General features: G+C 41.1%; 1 protein-coding gene across 1 annotated transcript; it reads right to left on the bottom strand.

The window, feature by feature from the left end:
• Positions 1–12,676: 12,676 nt before the first annotated feature.
• alkbh3 (alkB homolog 3, alpha-ketoglutarate dependent dioxygenase) lies at positions 12,677–22,393 on the bottom strand. Its single transcript, XM_076089512.1, has 10 exons — positions 22,289–22,393; positions 21,438–21,523; positions 21,141–21,250; positions 20,984–21,018; positions 20,782–20,829; positions 20,050–20,153; positions 17,993–18,081; positions 17,586–17,795; positions 17,360–17,458; positions 12,677–14,131 (listed from the first exon to the last, which is right to left on the bottom strand). Exons 2-10 carry the CDS (start codon positions 21,511–21,513, stop codon positions 14,006–14,008), a joined length of 897 nt encoding a protein of 298 aa, XP_075945627.1. The 5' UTR covers positions 21,514–21,523; positions 22,289–22,393; the 3' UTR covers positions 12,677–14,005.
• Positions 22,394–22,431: the final 38 nt, after the last annotated feature.

Genomic DNA, 22,431 nt, shown 5'->3' with positions numbered 1-22,431 from the left:
CTTGTTTAAAAAAGGAGATGCACTTATGACTTCTGGTGACTAGTTCTCTTGAATACCTATGTTGAATACACTTATTGTAAGTCGCTTTGGATAAAAGCGTCTGCTAAATGACTGTAAGTCAGTAGACAAGGAAACAGATACACAAACACCAGAGACTCATCAGCAGTGACAGCGTCATCCAAGTCAACGTCATCTTAACTGGAACTGTAATGACTAAATTTACAAGTGTCACCGCTGATGACGGCACATCGGGGTTTGGCGTGTAGATCTGTTGGGTCGCTTACATTCACACTGCAGCTGATGGCGTCCCCAGGCAGATTTCTTCTCTCACATGTGACACAGGTCAGATGATCAGAGTGACAAAAAATCTTGATGAAACATTGATGTTTGATATAGAATCACTTTTCTAAGCCATTCAACGCACTTGTGACTTTTAATTTGAATGCTCCAGAAGAAAATAAGCAACCGTTGCACCTCAGCGCGGTCAAAACTCAAACAGACGTATCCTTCCAAAATGTGAAGGCAACACGAGACAAGTGTCACAACAAAACGCATATGTGGTGTCTTTGGTTATTTGTTGCTTAGTTTAATTCATGGTCAGTCGTCAGAGATGGTTGTCGAGTGTCACAACTATGGCTGTGACATACAGTAATGTTGTGTGCGAGGTTAAGGACTGACGCAGAGTGGATGTGATATTCACCACTCCCACAAACACGTCTGGTAAATAAATGAATCAAATATTGTTACCTACTGTATATGAGCCAGGGTTCAGTGAGTGAAAGAGATACGTTTCATTTCTATCTACTTCTGTGACAATAATTGTCTGCGTATATGTGACTCTTTGAACACGAGAAAACCTGCTAAAATAGGCAATTGACTCCCTGGATGAATTTGCCTTTCTGTTTTTCTTTTCTGGTTCGTCATCTTTGACGTCACGGACATGATGGAAAATAGAGTTCTGCAGAGATAACTTATGTATTTTTGGATTATTGCAGAAAATAAGCTTGTCCCAGGAATGAATGCCGACAGTAACCTTTCACACTAAAAGCAAAAGATGTAATTGGGTGTTAATGTTATTTTTTGTCCAGTGGGAAAGGGGCTCGCTTTGCCTAATGTTGTTTACTTACTGTCACGTTTTAGGACGTTGTAAGCCACAGTGTGTTTTATGAAGTGGAGAGATAGTCTAAGGCTAGAAGTATTGAAGCATAAATTAACTTTCTGAAGCAGTAAAATCCTGTCTGATAGCATTATAAACCTTTCAGCAACGCTTTGGTGTCTGATAAGGCTTCAAAGTCATGGCTCTATTTCTCAGACTGGGCCTCATCGCCTCACCAATACCTAAAACAACATGCCTTCATATTGGTAACAGACAGTGGTCATGTCTTTAAAACAACCTTGAACCGTGAACGTTGCCTTTGACACTTGAAAGCAAAAGTTCAGCTCAGAAAACGAGGTCAATGTAGAAAACGGACAAAGTTTTACATTACTTAAAATTTAAATTGAGGATGTAACCATCTGTATATCGGGGCAAAAAACATTGTTTTTCATTATGCAGTATGTAGTATGTAGTATGGACTTTTTCATTGCACATGAATAAAAGCAGGGTGATGGATAAGTCAGTGACACATCTATAAATCGTATCATAATCCATAATCACAGTGAGTGTCACAGTTAGCACGGCAACATGTACATAACCAGCAGAAACTTGGGGGGCAAACCCGAGTGACACCAGTAGTTACTAATATTAACTTGTAGTATCGCCATCAGTGGCATGGACATCATGCAACGTAAGTCCACTCGCACTGAGGTGACAACTGTTTCGTATTTTAAGGGTGGACCTCACAGGCTTTCCTTTACCGTGTTTGCATGGTTTTCAGGAGTGACATAGTGGCCTAAAAACGGCTCCCCCGGTTTCGTCATGCATTCCTTAGATGACACCTCAGACGGAGACCAAGTCATCCCGTTTCTTGTCTCATATGCGTGCACACGCGCGCACACACACACACACACATGCACACACACACACACGCACGCACACACACACACACACGCACACACACGCGCACACACACACACACACACACACACACACACACACACACACACACACACACACACACACTCAGCGGGGTTGTAAGTGAACTTGCAAATATCTCCTTGCTCTATTCTGAGTAGATATAAGGTCACCCATGATCATGCCAGCAGCTGCTAGTCAACTGACATCACATGACATTTGTGATTTCGCCTGTGTGTGTGTGTGTGTGTGTGTGTGTGTGTGTGTGTGTGTGTGTGTGTGTGTGTGTGTGTCCATGCATACAAGTATGTGCATGCTTGATAATTCCATTTCATACAATCACCCATTTGATTTAGCATAAGTGTTTTGTGACATGCTTGCCGGGAATTGGGGAAGCCTTGTTTTCTTAAAAGAGCCTGCAAAGGCTGCATGTGTTACACACGAGGACATTGTTTGGCAAAAACAATGTCCAGAAAAGCACTGCACCCGTCTTTCAATCACGGCTGTTAAAAGTCCATGTCAGAATATCATCTCATTTTCAACATCTATCCTCTAAAATTAAAGAAGTTATGTGTTGATTTTTTCTTATATTGTTTCAAAATGATTCTGTTGGCATTAGTGTGTTTGTGATGAGATCCTGGTGCAAAAAAAATACTTGGCAGGTGATTGGGTGATGTCAATCAAACTCTTGCCAGTCGGAAGAAAAGCAAAAACAGTTTTTCAATCCACAAATTCAGGGCCGTTCTTTGCTCTTCTTTAAATGAAGAAACTCTCCAGTTCTGATATAACCGATGCTATTGCAGCATCTTCGCTAACCTTATTAGGAGCCGCCATTGTTTGTTTACTCACACACTCCTAAACCACGCCTGCAGCTGCCAGTCGTTCCCCACAGGACACTGATTGGTCGAGTCTGGACTCAAACGCATTACTTGAAGCCTGAGGAGATGGATTTCCATGTGATCTCGTGATATCGCGAAGATCCAACTGCCGCGCAAGGCAAGGTATGCATTGTTGCCTGTAACATTTCGATACAAGTCTGACATTTTTAATTCTTTCACATAGGGGCTTTGATAACGCTTAACGATTTAATTTAAAGATTAAAATTAAACAAAATTCCTGTGTTTGCTCATAAAATGAAATGCTTGTTGAATGGACTTGTTTTTGGTGCTTCACACTTCTGAATGCTGGAGTTGATCAACGCATCACTACGGCCTGTCATCCTCCCTTGGTTGGAGCATGTGGCGTGGCGGGACTTGAAAAGGTAGACAAGGTACAACGTAGGTATTTCATAGGCTCTATCCCATCCTGTGTCCTGTATTCAACAGCTGATGGCATTTCGGGGGGAATACTTCCAGCAGGGAGCATGGGCAGAGGCAGCTGAGAAGTAATCCCCTCCAATCCTCTCCTTGATCACCTACACTACCCTTGTCCCACCCTAACACACACACACACACACACACACACACACACACACACACACACACACACACACACACACACACACACACACACACCTATTAAAGATGGTTTGCAATAGACTGTCATATATGGATATGCCTGTTAACTGGGGCACTTTAAAGGATTTCTCCGTACAGTTCTTTGTTTTAGACGTTAAAGTATTTGATATTATAACAAACAATAAAATGACTACATGTAATACAAAAGAAGCTTCCTGCAGCGATGAACCGACAGAGAGTTATTGCCCAACTCTACAGCTTTTTGGAGGTTTTCATCCTCTGTTAGCTGCACTAACTGTACCCGTGCAGTGCCTGTTTGCGCCGTGTTTGGTTGTAACATTAGAACATCCAGCATATACCAGCAGAAGTGAACTGCAGTCAATGAGCCGTGGACTGCAGCAGCAATATATCCGCCAAGTGTGAAGTAGACCACATGAACTGTTCTTGATTCCTTGCTTTATAGTTAGATGGTCTAACAGCTCTGATAAATCAGCTGTGCAACCTGCCAAGCACCAAACAACTTTTACTTAGCTCGCTGGAAGTGTGATGGAAAAGGTATCCTAAGTTTGGGAACCACAAAAACTACGCCACTATGTCACTGATATAAGTTCTTCTAAACATAGAGCTATAAAATAGATACATTCCTTTTTCTGCATGCAATAGTTTTCACACAGGTGTCATAATTGATTTGATTTGTGTAGCTTTTTATAACTGACTTTTAAAGGAGCTTACAGCAGCATATTCCTACTGAGATCTCAACTGGAATATGAGCCAATATCAGTGATATAATATGTGTATAAATATTACAGTCCTGGTTACGAAACACGGTCGGAAACAAGGGCAAGGCCTGTCATTGTAATTAACAAGCGGGCTCGACTTTCACTAGGTTCCACTTCATTGGTGTGTGTACAGTATGTTTGTGTGTAGCGAGTGTGCAGGTTGAGTTACAGGGCTCAATGTGAGGGATTACTTTAGGGGCTGACATTATAATTGACATGGAAGATACACCGGTAGAGATGTACACTATGATAAGGATTTGGCAATGCAGTTTGTCTTAATATAGAGTAGATTTGAATGAATTGAATTGAATTAAAGTGCATTGCGAGCATTAATGTGATTCACTGCATGTTAGTTAGTGCGTAGCTGATAGCATGTGCTGAACCAAAAACACAATAGAAGTGACACTGAACAGTAAAGAAATGTGTCTGATCTAAGGGACGCTTCAATCATAGCTCACTTTTAAAAAGTTGGAAATTGAACACAATCTAAATATTTGCAGTTGTTACAGAAACATGTCAAGTCAACTATAAAGAAAGTTTTTTTTCGCCATGGTTGGATGGCAATGTAGGTCTGTCCGTCAGTTAGGTTCAGGCAACAAAACGACTTGGTTAGGTTTAGGAATAGATCTTTGTTTGGGTTAAAATAACAACAGCCATAAAAACTGTATTTTCTCGTAGAAATCGCTACGAATGCTGGATGAGACCAGCCTGTGGATTGACATGAACTTTTGTGCAGATGTTTATGATCCCTCCCCCAGAAAAATCCTGAATACCTTTGGTGATCTGCCGACTTTTCGTCTACTGTCACCTGCAGTTTGACACGTTTGGCTCATGTTTATTATCTTTTTGATGGATTGACATAAAACTTTGTAGACATTCATGGTTCCCAGAGAATGAACCAGAGTGATATTATCCTGTGAGATATCTGAACACATACTGGATTGAATTGGCACACAATTATGGAGTAGGTAACTTGGGTATTTTTTGGGTATAGTTGAAAAAATACAAGAGGAGATAAACAGAGGCGAGCTGTGTGTTTATCAGCTGACACTGTGGTGGCCTTTGGCAATACAACGATTATCTGCACTTGTGCAATCAAACTCCAACACGATTCACTGTGCTGAGTGCCCTTTTAACACACTTCTAATTAGGGCACACAATTATATACACAGTCGAAGACAACAACACTTTACCACAGTTACACACAGTCTTATTCACACCCATTCAACTGGCAATTCCATGTTAATTTAGCCTTACAATAAGGGTCACAAGTTAAAGTCAAGCTAGATCCACATGTCTTACACTTACAACTCCTCTGTCCCTATAGACAGATGGTTATTAGAAATGTACAGTCATTGAAAGGATCAAATTTAATAAACAACATATAAGACAGAGAGAGAGAGAGAGAGAGAGAGAGAGAGAGAGAGAGAGAGACAGAGAGCGAGAGAGAGAGAGAGACAGAGAATATGAAGGCAAATCCATTATCCAGGTCCACGGGGTGAAGAGGTGAGGTACACGCCACAGGCCACATTCCCGAACGGGCAAACCACCCTGTACCCACCGAGATAGGACGCCCCTGTTACCATAGCAAACCAAATGTCAGGGGAGAGAAGGGGAACCAAAGTTGGTGAATAACACAACAGCTCAGGTACTGTATGTCTTCTCTCCGCTTAAAGAACTATGAGTGAGCACAATTACAACAATGGACGACAAGTCACACACTAGCTTCGAAGTTTTTAGTATTCTGTTATTTTACAGGCACATCTAATGCTTTTGTTTGTGTCGCCGCTCTGAAAATGTACTGACAAAAATATAATAGTTGATCTTAATCAAGGTTTTACTGTATATGCTTTTAATTCAGACTGCCTGACCTTGAAGACGCATCTCTCACATTGTGTCCGTCCAAGTTATTTTTATTACACAAAAACTGGAAATGCCACTGTCAGAAGGGCTACATTTGATCAGTCGGTATGATTGATGTGTGATAAAGTCCTTGAGAAATTACTTCAAGGAAACCTTAAATCCCTTAAATTAAGTGTTTTGGCCACAACAGGCACTGTTGTCCAAAGTAACATTTCAGCAAAAGTAAACAGTGGTTTACATTGACGCAGCTATGTTCAGTGCAATAAATCAATAAACACGTCATCCTCTGGGGGGGTTGACCTGGTCCTCCTACCCTCCCTCTCTTGGGACTGAGTCAGTCAGACACCACAGGGACAACATGGTTATTTATAGACTGAGACTTGGAGACTGGGAAGGATTCCCATGCAGGAACACTGAGTCTGTTTATGCTGCAAAACCATGAGCATACACAGATGAATGACGTTTTCAGGGCCACAGACAGAGAACACTATTTTTGTTCTATCGCTGTTTGTTTACACTTTTAATTTGGGAAGAATCTAGATGCATCCGAGATCATGTTTACTACATTTATAAGACTATAAAACTCAGGTAATCTATCTTTTAAACATTGTTTGTTGTGGTTGTTTGAAATGTTTGAAATTCTCTTTATATCCGGAAATTGATCAAATGCTCTGACAAATAAATAAAAATCGCAGGATTGTAATAACCTGCCTGTCTTTATAGTGATAACTTTAGGGGAGTGGCTTTAGGAGGGAGGCCTGAAGGGACGGTCTGTCAGTGTTGCAGACTTGTTGACTTTCACACTAGATTTAAAGACTTTTGGACCGAGTGATTTGCGGTTTGTTTGAACTTGGGGTTGCACCCTTCATCTTATTCCTCCTACAACACAGACAGGGCACGATACCATCCAGATCACAATTCAGGTCAAAACTGCTTTGTCGGGAGCAACACGTTTCCATCCACTGCAAAAACCAGCAGCTGTACCTTCGTCTTTGCCAGGCCGTCCAACAAAAAGTTTGTCTTGTTCACAAGTGTGAAGCCAGTTAGAGTTCTTGTCCTTGTCCCTGCACTATGGGCGCCTATAACTGTTCATAGGAGAAACATATGTCTTAAATAAATGATTATGAGTCTGCATGTCTTCATAAGGCGGATTTATTTCCAGTGTTACTGTGGCCAATGATCCATTGATAGGAAGCTTAATGGACCCACTGCTGTGACCTTCCGGTTACAGGATTGTCTCTTGAAATACTCTCACTGTGTAGCGCAAATCGTAGCACTATTAAAAATGTGTTCCCTCTGAATCAGCTTGTGAAGTGTGACCACATTGGCGGTGCATTGCAATCAGCCGTTATGTCTTCAAGATGCCACTGATGACGTGTTTGTTAACAGGTGATTGATGCCAGGCGCTATAACTCACACAGGAAAGACGTGACTTCACAGGGCAGCAGGCGGATGAGAGAGCGAGAGAGAGAGAGAGAGAGAGAGAGAGAGAGAGAGAGAGATTAGACCGACTGAGGACATGTTTTCCATTAAATCCAAAATGAGAACAGGGCATTTAAATGAAAATATATATATTTATTTTTATTCATCTATCCTTGCCAAATAAACAGACAATCAGAAGAATATATAAGTAATCATCTTTACATTCAAAGAATAGCATCATACAATTAAGTGTCACAAAAACATGCTTTAATGTTGGTTATATAAAGGCAAATCTTATTTTTGTGCAACCATTAAAACAGGTTTGAATCCAACTTGAACAGCTAAGTATTGTGATGGAGGAGTGAAGGATGGAAGAGAGGAGGGAGATGTGACTGTGACTCCCTGTAAGTCCTATAACAAGCAACTGAAGTATCAGGGAAAGAATGTGATGTAGCCTAAGTCCAGCAGCCGATTCGCAAGTTTACGCATTTAGGGAGACGGAAATGTATTTATCTCTCTCAGAGGTTGACCGGAGAGAGAGGCAGCAGCAATATGACCCGACCAACAAGACGACGTGACCAAGCCGGATAAAAGAGAGTGGAAAAAGTGATAGAAGACAGAGATGGAGAGGTGAAGATGAAGAGGATAATAGGTGAAGGGAGGGGAAGGAGAGGAGGGGGAGGAGGAGGCACAATAAAGGAGAGAAAACTAAAGTCATGAAGTGGGAGGGGGGAGTGGAGGGGAGGGGAGGGGAGGGGGGGAGGACAACGGAGCTGGGAGGGTGAAGTGAATCGGTCAACTTGTTCCCAGAGCAGCTTCCCAGCAAATCACAGCATGACTTCAGACTCCATTTACGACGATATTAAACACACACACACACACACACACACACACACACACACACACACACACACAGAGAGAGTTGTAAAACCAAATACAAGTGTATATTCTTCGTGTATAGTTGGGTGTGTACATTTGGACATTTGCATACAGACTAAAAATGAAATATCTCACTGGCTCACTACACTCCAACCAGTATTTATGACCATTCAAACTTCTCCTGCAGCTTTCCCACAATACAAACATGACAGCTTGGTGGACACTGGAGATCACATTACAGTTATGTACTTCAGGGGGAAAGCTTGCTCCAGAAATTGTAAATTGTTGTTTAATTTTTGAACTGCAAAAGTGGCACCGCCCACACTTTTAGCACACAAACTATGAAAAATTGTTACTTAGTGTGGCAGATTCAGTAAATGTGACAATTAGGCTTCAAACATAGGGTGTGACCTTTAATTAATATGTGTAATTTTTGCACTTCCCTGCAGTATTTTTCTATCTCTTTCCACTGTAACAAGCTATAACCAAGAATACGTTAAATGAGATTAAAGCACTACGTGAAAATTTAGCTCAATATCTTCACCCTGGACAAGAAATTAAAAAAAAAACATAACTCTAGCATGTTGCATTTTTGACATCAAAGATCATGACGGATTGAGAAATGCATGTTGAATGGGCCTTTTTCTTGGAGGACGTTTAGTCTCAGCAGGAAAAGCACTGGTGCAAATAATGAACTTAATGATGGCTGAATTCCATTTAGCTGCTTGATTTCAGGGTCCTGGTGTTGTGCATGCTGGCTTACTGTCATTCTCACTGGAACACTTTGTTTCAGTGTAATTAGTGACACCTGTGCTTTTCCTACTTGGACAAGTCAAAATGTCAAAACCACTCTCAGTGAGGCTACTTAAGCACAGTGGTGCTTTTAAATTCTAACATTCTCAACATGCTGCTGTTCAGCAGCTAACATTTAGAAGGCTCACCGTCTTAGTTAAGTGTTCCAGCATGCAAACATTTGCTGATTCGTACAAAACACAAAGTACAGATGAGGCCGATGGGGATGTCATTAGTTAGCAGGTATTTGATTATAAACCAAAGTATGAGACGAATAAACATTTTGACCAAGTGAAGAGATCTTTAAAGTTATTGCAAATAATCCCGAGGGGGACACGAATGTCTGTAAAAAATGTCATGGCAATCCTTGCAAATGTTGTTAAGACATTTCACAAAAAATATATATATTGAACCTCATGGTCGTGTGAGAGGAAAAAATGAAACTTTGATATTTTACAATGTTCCAGTTCAACTGTTCAGAGGCTGTTTAATCTACAATATACATGTATTCAACCACTGGTGGACTCAGCAAAACGGCCCTCTCAGATGCCCCTATGGTAGAGAAAACATGATAAAGTGTCCTTTATGGCACCCTTCCAGTGGAGAAAACCTGGTGCAGTGCCATATAGGCTGCCCTACATGCTAGACTACTTTCTGTGCACTGGTGCCCCCACCGCATGTGCCAATTATATATTTTTTTGCTCCTTGCCCCTCAGACAGCCTGCGTCCGCCACTCAACATATTGTGCCATATTCAAATAGGTTTAACATGTTCAAACAGCTGGCACATTAATCAAGAATCAAGATGCAAGTCAGTTTGTTACGGTTATACATTCCCCACTGGATTAATTTCATCATCCTTGTGGATCAGATCTTCATAATGCCAGGCAACCTATCTAAAGCTCTGTAAGCAAACACTGTCTGCTAATGTGAGACCACAGAGGCTGGAGATCAGGTGGCCACAGTAAACAGCACGGACAGGAAACGTCGCTGGACTGAGGCCTAATTAGGTGTGATCCATACGGTGGCTCCCAGTGGCTCCAGAGAGAGCTAAAAGGGATTCTGATGTGGCTCCCGTAAACCCAAATGTTTCCAGCTCAGCACAACAGGTGTCGGGATCCGGAACATGCAAACAGTGGCTAACACAGGAATGCCGGGCAGCTCGTTAGTTAGCTCTCGTGTCACATGCCAAGTTCTTTTACAGGCAGAGTGGAAAACGTCAACAACAGACAGACAGTGCTGGGAAAGTGCTGCAGATACAGGAAGACAATGTCTAATTCTGAGTATGTAGTGGGGAATTAAGATGGCCACATTCATAGAGATACATACAGATAGAAATGTTATTTTCTCTGGTACTTAAGTCTAGCTAAATCTATGTGAGCATTTTCCACCAAGGCTTTCTGCAGCTTTAATACTTAATTCACCTTGAAATGTAAAATTTGGTTCACTTTAGTGCAGCGGAGCAAGCAGACGTGTACAGTAATGTAGGTTTATTAGAGATTTTTCAACAGCAGCTGCCTTCTTGATGAGACCTGAGAGACTGAACCACAACGCTGGAGGCCGCAAAGCTGAAACAATAAGCTTGAAGACGTTAAAACGCTCCACTGCAGAGTCAATAATCACATAACGAGTGACACAGTTCATACTAGACATAGTATTTGATTTTGAGTTCATTGTTATAAATATATAATATAAAAATATATTAAAAAGATTATATAAAAATATTGATTAGGGCAACTATAAAGATATTTGATATAAATTAAACAGCACAGTACAAAGTATTAAATCCCTGTGAAACAATGAAGGCTACCGGTGTACAGTTGACAATTTAACAATCTTATTGCACACATTTTAAGGAGGCGTAGTTCTTTTCTTCCCATTTTGACTATAATCACTTAAATTGAATCCCAACATCGGAACAACCTGTAATCAGTGAGCAGGTGCATGATTTGCTACAAGACATTTGGTGAAACACAAACACACACTAAGCCCCGATGTCCTGAAGAGAAGACGCTGTTCCAAAACTAAATGTTCAGCCCAGACCTGTTCCACGTTCAGCGCCGTGTCGTTCTCCTCTGGTACAAAATGTCCCGATCTTTGCCTCTCAGGGCTCCTCACCGAGGAGCCAGTGAACGTCGGGCACAGCATGGCACATTTCTCCCCTGCACTGCAGCAGGCTATGACACAACCTGCTGCACTCACTGTGGGGCTTCCACATTAACTCACCCCCTAACGATAATAATACACTTTATATACACAGAACAGGGGTTTTAGGAAGTGGGCAAACACATACAACACAGGGTCTTGCAGGGAGAAATGGTGTCTGCTGACCCTATTACACAGTACGAGTCCTCAAACCCCCCGTTATATACACAGAAATACATCCTGCAGACTACTTTTCTGTCTTGTGTTAGCAAAGCTGTTTGCTCAGTGAGGCTTGTTATTCTTATTGTCAGGCAGTCTGGGGAAAGATTACAGCCGGCACGTAAGACTGAGACACATCAGCAGACCAAAGTCAGGCAAGAGTCGGAGGGGGAAGCCGAAAAAGAAGTTGCCAGGGTTACAGTGACTGCTGCACTGTTTGAAAATTGAGGCTGCAGTTTACAGAGGTTGTTTAGTTTGAACAGTTCACGGTGGCCTTAACTTTCAGAGAAATTACTGATTGAGCCGTCACTTTACTATACTATCACCCGATCCTGGACCCAGTGTTCTTTGCAACTGCAATTATTGGCCTTTTTAAAGTATTTGGGGCAAATATACGTCCCCCCACCTACTCATTTCACATCCGTCATTCTGTCACCCTCCATTGCCTCTGCATCCGCTGAAGCCTTGCTGAGCTTATCCCAGTAGAGTGATAGCTCTCCATAAAACACATTCGTTTTTAAAATAAAATGTCTGTGAGGGCGACACTCTGCCGCCTCGATCTTCACTTTTTAGCAAGACTTGGCCAATCAACAACAAAAAAGAAACCTAGGTTTCCTTGTCTGTATGCGAGTCTATTGCCCCTCAGTGTATATAAATTGGGCACTATTTCCAAAAAGTACAGAAGATAAGTAGAACAGAGCTCCTTACTGTTCATCCAACATGGAGGTAAAAACCCCACCCAGTCCTAAAAGTGAGAGGCAGCACTTTAACTTTTAATTTAGTGCTGGAGAGAGCCAACATGAAAAAATAGAACTGATCTTTATTAAACAACCTTATCGCATCTTTTGGGTATAGTTACAACAATGGTTGCATAATCTCTCTCGTCTCAGAGACCTTGGCGAGAACCTTCCACTGTCTCCTGTATTTTGCAACATGATAACAGATTGCAGAATAGTTTAATGACAAACTTTCCACACAACATGGTATTTTGTGTGAACTTGCCTGTCCCATATACAATTTTAGTGCTGCTACAAAATTAAGGGTTTGAATTCCATTTCATGTATCAAATAAGGTATTTTATGGAAAATAGGACACAATGGAAGTGGATTCAGAGATGTATTTGTTTATTTCAAAACAACGACAATCAAGAACCCCTATTGCATCTCTTTAGTGTTACAAAATAAACAGAATGCAACATGAGCCATGTACTTTCCTCAATTCATGCATTTTTAGATTCATGTAATAGGACGCAAAGTTCTGGTAATCTGCCAAAATGTCAGTAAGTATTGACGTCCTATCTGATGCACTAATGTCCTGTTTGAACAGAACGCAGGGATGAAGATGCAGAAACCAAAAAAGCCATAACCTTAAAAAAACAGGAATCTCAAAATCATGAATTTTCAAATACACACTTTACATTTTAATTGTGGCTGTTACTTTGCCAAGAACATTGTTTAGCGGTTCAATTTCTTTAGTTTATCAAGTTTATTTCAGGCCGTTAAAGCTCCTTTCTATGGCTGTGGGATGTACCACTGGATGCCATACACAGCTAACATGTCCCGATAGCATCTGCGGCCATGTCAACCTGTTTGTCGTTTGATGTCTCCAGCTTGCTTGGATGTACGGCCTTCTTTATTTAGTTTTTTAAAAACTAAAATGGCTATGCAACTATATTGACCTGTTTTGTTAACGGAAAAGTTAAACTGTGCATATGATATCACAAAAACATTGGTGTAAGCACACTTTAGATGAACTTAAAAAAAAAAAAAGCTGAATTACCTCTTTGAGAGACTGATCAGACAAATCTTTAACAGGATGATTAACTAATCACAGTCCTGATTGAGCTGCAATTGGCCTGTAAGTGGCCACTTTACTTGTTCCATCCCATTTCTATAGCAAATGTGTTTTCTCCAAAAAAGCTCCCCAAGATAAACAAGGTGCGTCGACCGCGACGTTCCAAGCAGTCAATGAGACATAGAGACACTTTTCATGACATCTCTTTGAGTCAAAATTAAAGTTTTTCATGAGACTGTAACAAAATAACGGAAAGGTACCCAAGCAACTGTCTGTGCTGAATAAAGAGATAAAGTCACAGTAATATGCAGAGCTGACATTTTAACCCATCTTTCAAACTTTCATTATCAACAATTCTTCTGTTACGCTTCTCTGAAAACCCTGATATCTGATCGTCACCACTGGTCACGACTGCAGTTATTATGGTTCACAGGTGAACGTCTCCCTGTTTCAGTTGGAAGAAGCTGTTATTCATACTGTGGGTTGTAACCGAGTGTTTACCAGACTTGTTTCAAACTGCAGAGAAGGACGAAGGCGTTCGAAATCTTTTCAGCGACCACCAGATCTAACGTTGTGTGGATCGGTGCTTTAAATGCAGAGCCACTAGACACAGTAGGTAAGTACCTGTCTCTGGGGGGAGTTTTATGGTTGCTGGGATGTGAATCGCAGCTTGGTACCCGGCCTGTGGCCCTCCGGCTCTTGGTACATAGTTCTGAAGGTCAGGTTGATGCGTGGGCCTCGGTCATGGTACTCTTTAGACACTTGATGCTGGTGGAGACGGATAAAAGATGCATTTTACTTGTTTACTTTACTGGTATATAAAGTAAGGAGTTAGTGGCTTTGAACACTGGTTCTCAAACTTATTTTTTCAATGATGTATCCCCTTTGAAATGTTTGTCTGTCCAGCACAACATATAATCCAGCGCGGCGTCATCGGCGTCTGATTTACAACACAACAATCTTGTAACTGAAAAACACTTAAATGCTACATTTCAAATGTTACTGACGGTGTTTTGTTGGATCTGTTTTTTGCTTTGTTTTCAGCTGTTACCTGTTTCCTGTGACCACAAATCCATGTTTAGATTTTTGTCTGTCATTCAGAGTGAAAACTGGCTACCATTCAATGCAATTAACAACAGTCCAGCGGCGTAACAACTGCAATCACGGTCACGTGTGTTTCGTGTGACGGGGAAGCCAGTTTTTTTTTTTTCATAGGATGGCAAAGGCATGAACCGTCCTACTCTGATTGTCTCACTCTAACCTAAAACAATCTCACGCCTCATGACTAAACCTAACCGACCGAACCAACATAGACAACAAGCACCAGCCAATCAGAGGCAGAGTAGGGCGGGTCATGACTTCGCCAACTTATGAAAAATAAATTGGCTTCCCCATCACACGGAAAACAAACACAAACGTGACCGTGCTTGCGTTTATCACGGCAGTTGGCTGTTAACAATTCCATTGAAATATATATATATATATATATATATATATATATATTTCAATATATATATATATATATTTCAATATATATATATTGAAGCACCTCCAGTGCTCCAAAGTGCCCTTTTTGAGAAACACTGGCTTAGAGACTCTTTGGCTATTAATAGACACACTGGCTGCTTTGGGGAATCTCAGATAATTAGTTTACAAGTGAAGCAATATCTTAGTTTTTTTTTAATCATGGTTCTATGGTCAAATGAACAGTCTGTTGTTATCAGCTAAAAAACACAGACTCACACACTAATGCAAAAATATGAGAACACAAGGAACGATTAACATTTTAAGGAGTTCCCTAAAGACGAGCGTATTGTTGTTTTTGTAGCTGACCTCTGCACTCCGAACACAGGGCAACTCAACAAACAACATGTCATGCGGGGCAAAAGGCAAACTTATTCCCTTTTCCAAAAAACAGCGCTGAAACATTTTCTGTAATAGCACAGACAAAAAGTTCAACTTTATATATTCTGGACCTTTTGCACAGGAGAATAATTTCCACTTGTGCATCTCGTGCCCTTAAACACACACACACCCTTGAAATTCTATCTTTGTGAGGCCACTAACTGACATAATGCCTTCCCTAGCCCCTCACCCTAAACTAATTCTAACCTGAACTTTAAAACTAAGTCTGAACCCTCAACCAGGTCTTTGATGGTCTGTCCCAAAAGTGAGGACCCTCACCTTTAAACTGGTTCTCACAATGACAGACAGACAGACAGACACACAGACACACAGACAGACAGACAGACAGACAGACAGACAGACACACAGACACACAGACAGACAGACACACACACACACAGACACACAGACACAAAAAGGGAGTTGAAAGCTTTGCTTATCCACAACAGCCTCCAAAGAAAGAGTCCGGAACAGGCAGAAATAACCCTGTATCATAACCCTGTATCCTTTTTCAAACAAATGAAGTACTTCAGCCGGATTGTCAGGTTTAGGTAAATATTTAACACTCACTTCCAAACCTCTCCAGCGGAGCCAGGAGGTTTTATTAGGCAGACCAGGACTGAGGAGACAGTGGAAGAATTAATGGATGGTGTGATCTTCTTTCTCTGGCAAGATCTTTAAAGGAGAGCTGAAACCTTTGTTGAGATACTCAGGGAGGTGTCGCCATAAAACACCTGTGACCTTCTGCCTTTTTTCTTTCTTTCCTTTAATCTCTCTCTCTCTCTCTCTCTGTCTCATCCCCTCTGTTTTTCTCTCACTTCAGCGTGACCAGCTGAAAGAAAATCTTTCTCACAGTATAGCTCTCAAAAATGAAATAACATTTGAAATGACTTCCAATTTGACTTCCCATGTGGAACTGACACATAATGACACATACAGGTTTCTATTCCGCTGCCGTTTAACAAAGTGCTCGCAGTGATTCTGTCCTCTCCTGCACACCCGTTTTGTTCTCCATTCTTGATTATACTTTTTGTTCATGTACAAACAAAGCTTTAAAACTAAATATTATGACCAGAAGTTGAGCTTTCTTTATCTACTCTACAACTAAATTCAAACTATTATATTCGAACATACTGTCACAGCCCCAGAGAGCAGCTTCACGCTCACACTCTCTGTTACTCACACAAAGACGTTTCCTCCTCTCTCTCACACAAACCCGGCCGCTGTCCCCGATTGTAAAAGAAATGACTCATTATTCTGGAGCTCTGCGATTATCTGAGGGCCACTCCATCCATCTTTGCTTTCTGCCTTGAACACAGGTCTATCCCGTCACGTGCGTTGAGTCGGAGGCATTCAAACACACACACACATACATACACACAAATGCACGACACAAACACGGGCAGTGCAGGTGAGGTCAGTCTTCACTCGACCTCACCTGGCTGAGGCAGATAAGGTTTTCCGTGCTTGACTATTTACTGTAAATGTTCAAGGCTTAATGAGGCAGTGGATTCATTCAAGTCACTGTTTGAGTAATAGCTTAGAGTCAAGTCATTCAACTATTTCTGCACTGATTATAAAAGGCAGGTACCGGAGAGGACAGGATGTTAAATAACGTACCAGTTATTTAGCAGTTGTTGTTGTTTATATTTACTGGAGAGTCCTAATGTTAGATACAATGGCTGTTACAGTGCAGTTCTAGTAATATTACAAAACTTTTACATTTCTGTTTTACTATTATTAATATTATCATGAGAAAAGCTTTTAAATTGTTTTCTAAGCATGTAGTGGAAGGTGAGTTTATTTTCTTGAGGAAAACGTGATGAACAGGACGACATGTGAGCTTTGTTTGCTATAAACAGAAGAAGCCCGAAGAAGAGAGCTCAAGTCATAACTGCAACATAAAGCATGAGGAACAAGACATTCAGTAATGCTCGAGTTGTTCGATTGACGGGTAAACCAAAAAGTAAAAATGCAACAAAAACACTTTTAAAGCGGTCTTTAAATGTCTGCCTGCTTCTGATTCGCCGCTGTTTTTCTGAGTGGCCATTTCGCCTGAATGGGCTCTTGCATTTGATTGGTGGAGCTCACCTGCCAATCGTCTTGTGTGGCTCCGTCCATCACCAACAGTGTCCCGTGACTGAGAGGAACCCGAATCTGCTCCACATAAGTGAAGTCACCATTCTCGTCCTAAAAGAGTAACACACACACACACACACACACACACACAAACACAAACACACACACACACATTTGAAGGCCCATTCCGCTGCCTGCGAATCACTACACCAGCTTCCATGCTCTACCATCATCTCACCGGTGGAGGCTGCTTGCGGAGGCCGAACACTCTGGTGTCGCCCAGACTGATGGAGGCGATGGTGGGCTTGTTGCCCAAGGTGGCCTCATCGTCGCTGTGCCAGCCGATGCTGTCGTGGCCGTCCCGATACAGGTTACACAGCAGTGAGTTGAAGCTGCATCCGCTCGCCTGCTCCACTGCCTCGCGCAGGGTTGACAGCAATGGATGCCACTACGAGGGGGAAAGAGAGTTCAGCAGTTAATTAAGAAAATAATATTGAAATTAAATGTAAATAGAAAAGAGACACGATTAAAAGATATGAAACAACACGACAAGTGAGGGGAAACAAAATATTATACGAAAAAGATACAATAAAAAGTACATGTGTGGAAAACGTTGGTCGTGGAGGTTTAATGAGTTTATCTAACCTGTGCGTTGGCAGCCATGGTGGAGCGAGCGTATGTGTAGGGCAGCTCTCCAAACCAGCAAGTCAGCCTGGGCTCCTCGTACGCCTCACCTGGACCAACACACACAAACAAATACACCTTTACCTCAGAAGAACCCGATGAGACCACGGTCAGGATATCTGGAACTGCATACAGTTCTTAAACTATAATCCCATAAACCCCTCGTTTACAGTCGGAGTATTGTAAGATTTTCAATATTGGTAGAGGAAATAATATCACAGTTTTAGTGCTGATACTAAAACAATACTGTTTATAGTACTGTAGTCTGGGGTTTTAAACTTTTTTTAAATTGAATAATAAAAATGCCAAACCATAAAACCGTATTGGAATCCACAATGAATATACCAAACTACTACAACTGCGAAATAAAATATAAACATAGGATAACATGCTATATACATTAGACAGCATGGAAATTTGCTTTGCAATTTTTAAAATTATTATTATTATTTTAAATGCAATGAGGTAGAGCGACAATTCCAACTTCAAAAGAGAATGAAACCAGTCTGTTTTCATGCCTCTTTTTCTGGATGACAACTATAAGTAGGGCAGAAAACTCTTGCTCTTCACATAATCCTTTCTAGCGTTAACACACACAAACAGGTATAAGTATAATGATCATCTGCACCCAAATCTATTTCTAGCACAGGGGAAAGTATCCAATTTCTCTCTGTTTGTCTGCCTTTGTTGGTAATGGTGTATCGTTCTTTCTCTGGGAACAAGAAGATCTCTTCCAAGAACCAATCGTGTGCCATTAAAACATTTTGCCCTCTGGGACGATGGGACGAGAACACGGTGAAACCAAAACAAACTGCTCAAGCAGCCATCGCATTTTAGAACGCTGAATTACTCCGGGCCTCTGGAGTTAATACTTATAAACATGTGTGGTCAACTTTCAAAGGCCTTACTCTTTCCATGAAGAGATGTTATCAGGGGGAAAAGATTAACACAACCGTAACCAATTTAGAGCCGTGAGCAACGGTCGGAAAAACTGAGTCAAGAGGGTTTTTAAAACGAGAGAGGATAAATGAGAGAAGAGGGGTGAACATCCTTGTTCCACTACTTCCTCTTCAACCCAAACATCACATGGACTTTGTTGACCAAGTCTCAGGAGTGATGGATTGAGATTACACAACTGTATGATCTTTGTTTGGAAATCATCTCGGTTTGTCTGCTGCGGAGCTATCGCAGAGTAACACACAAGTTGGACGAGAGCCAGCTGAGAGAAAAGGCCGATTCTGAGGCAAAGCCTGTCTATAGTCTGTCTGCACACAATGAGAGTTATTCATTCCTTTAAGAGGAAAATGACGACTGTTTTGCAAAATGAAGCCATTGCACAACTTCTGCACGTGCAAGGAGAGAGAGGCGGCAGTTTCTGCTGTCGTCTTCCATCTTCTCCAGATATACTGTGCTAACTTTTTTACTCTTTTTATTGGTGTTTTTCCCCCAATGTAAAAAGTATAAAAAAGTTAGTAAAAGTAAAGTACAAAGTTGCTTCAACTTGATTTTTAAAACATACAAACAACGCATATAAATATTAAGTACATGGAAAGAACAGAATGTACAAACAAGACGTCTATATACATAATATATATAAAAATTATAAAAATAAAAGCAGCCAGCTTCACTGAGGTGTGCTCTGGAAATGAAATGTTTCTTTATGGTCAAAGAGGAGCTGCTATATATAAAAGAGATCCACGTAGTGCGTATACTGTGTTGAAAGTTGAATTTTTAAAAATCAGGCATGTGTACCAAACGTCCTATCACCATAAAAACACAGAAGCACTCTGAACAAAGTCTAATAATATGCTTTTGTTAAAATAAATTTAGCCTTTTATAGACTTTCCTTTTTTTTTTATATACTGTATGTACCATAAAAATGTCTTAAACATGATGAAGATAAACAGTTCAATGCTGCACTGTAATGAAACTAGAACCCTGTTCACCCTCCAGCTGACATGATGGGCTCACATTTCCCCCCGTGTCATACTGCTTCTCCTTCAGCCCCGGGTACCCACCCTGTCTGTAGTTGGTCTTCTGGGACCAGGGAAGCTCCGCCAACAGCTTACTGAACATCCAGTCAGCCTCTTCTGGGGGAAGAAACCCAGGCAGCAGCCGCAGTCTGCACCGATGGAAAGACAAAACACTCTGCATACATTTCTCCAAAAATGATTTAGAAAAGCATAGTGAACCAGAACATACGCTGTGGCTCGTTTTATCTAGAGAAGACTTTGGTGCAAAGTAGTCTAAAAAGCTCATTTCCATTATTGTTAAGACAAAAGACCAGCTAAAGAGTAATGTGCCTATTCTCGTGATGTTAGGTGTTAAGTAGACACCGCAGGAATATCGGTCTTTTCCCCCTTTCAGCTTCCTTTGGATCGAGGTTAGTTTCCTTACTCTTGATTGTCTGTAATTTTAGAGACTCTCTGTATTTTAGTCTTGATAAAAGCGTCAGCATTCTGCGGAACATTCTGCTTGTCCATTGTGCTGCATGTACAGCACATGACCCTACATATTCAGTGTCAGTTAAAGAACATGGCTCACTTCCACGTGTCCTAGTAGGCACCATAAGTGAGACAGGAGGCATGACAGTCACTGAGTGCTATACACACTGTTGCTTGAGGGATGACTGCCATCTACTGGACGTACAATGCATTCACAGATTTGTTATCATGATTAAACACACTGGGTTGTTCGCTGTTTGTTCTCCTCTTTTTTTTTTTTTATATAAAAAGTTAAATTTCCCTCACCTGGACACTCCTGATGGTCCATGGCTGATCTCGTGAATACCTGCCTGCCTGTCCAGAACAAAATAATGCATATTAGCCAACATGTGCGCAGTATACAAAGGAATAACAAGCCAACATGTCATAAGACAAGAGACAGAAACATATTTGAAAGAGATTAAATTGGTTTAGGTCTGACCAGTCAGGATAGAAATGTGTAACTTACTCCATCACCTTCACTGGTGGAACATCTCTAACTTGCTGCGATGAAGAAAAGACAGAAAAGAGGACGAGGAAGCACGTCCTTATAAAACATTCTAAAAAGGTTGCAAAAGCTCAGATTATCCAAACATTCAACGGGGACATTTATGTTCACCGTCTACCTTGGTGGGCTGATGAAACTCAAATGTCCTGGGTGTTTTCTGTGGCCCACATCCCCAGGAACTTGGGTCTGGGTCGACATGTTTGGGTTGTTGGTTGTTTGAGACTGCACCTGGTAAAAAAAAAAAAAAATACACAAAGAAGCTGTTGTCTACACATCACACAGGTTAATATGACTAATAATCCAGCATACAGGGCTATGAATAAGTTCATATAATAATGATCGTATTCAGTGAGGAGCAGGCAGAGGGAGTCACATACTACCAATACACGAATATCAACGTTCACCCTGAAACTACCTGTTGGTCCAGAGTGTTTTGGCAGTTGTTTGGCCCAGGAGCCCTGGACTCTGGCACGCTGACGCTTATCTGACATTACATTACATCTGCGGAGTGACAAGAGAAGAAGAAGAAGTAGCTTTCATCAACACGGAAACAAATTCTGCACAAACCAAAAGAAATACAGACGTCTGATCGCTAAATGTCTCCTAATAAACACTTAATATCTATAAAACCCAGAGCTTCCTCTGTCACAATAATAGATGACAACCCACGAAAAATAATTTCTCAACTTTAATTGTAATGTTTAAATAGAGGACAGATAGCACCTGTGTGCCAGCAGTAGAGTTAGTGACATGGACTGCAGTGACGACCACAACTGAGCGAGCCGTACAAATAACTTTACACGTCTTTACGAGCATGTCTGCGTGTGTATTACTGTGTCGTTAGTATTTGGTGGTGATGCTTTAGTTTGGTTGTCCTTTGTGATGCTTAGTCCGTTATGATATATGCTTTTATAAGGGTTACTATCATATGCTGGATTCATATCGTGAGATTTGATGTTTGATGACACCAAACAAGTCAGTAAACCCTGACTCTGACATGCAGTGATGGGTCTAACTTAATGAGTTAATTCATAATAATAATAATAATTGCTTAGCTTACGTTGGATTTCAGGCCCTTCAACAGATTCTTTCTGTGATCATTTCTGAAGCTACCAGTCGAGCTAACTGATGATTACAAAGTAAAGATAGCTCGCGATGCTAAGCTAGCTAAACCTACTTATAGATACATAAACACTTTTTAAAAGTCAAAATAAAAATAAATATATCCCATTGACTAATGTTGAACCAAATCTTTAAACTACTTACCAAAAACGGCTGCTAAAACGCAACACGAGAGCTAAAAGAGAAAAAAGACTAACGTCGCTCTACATAAGTGAAGACATCTGACAGCCGTGGTAAGGGTGTTACAAGAAAACAAATCCTACCCGGAACTGAGATCCGTGAATAGG

This window comes from Anarhichas minor, unplaced genomic scaffold (assembly GCF_050575085.1).
Source record: "Anarhichas minor isolate MPS153535 unplaced genomic scaffold, ASM5057508v1 ptg000011l, whole genome shotgun sequence".
Classification (NCBI taxonomy): domain Eukaryota; kingdom Metazoa; phylum Chordata; class Actinopteri; order Perciformes; family Anarhichadidae; genus Anarhichas; species Anarhichas minor.
Note: the sequence above shows the minus strand (reverse complement) of the source record. Positions and strands in the feature narration are given on the sequence as shown.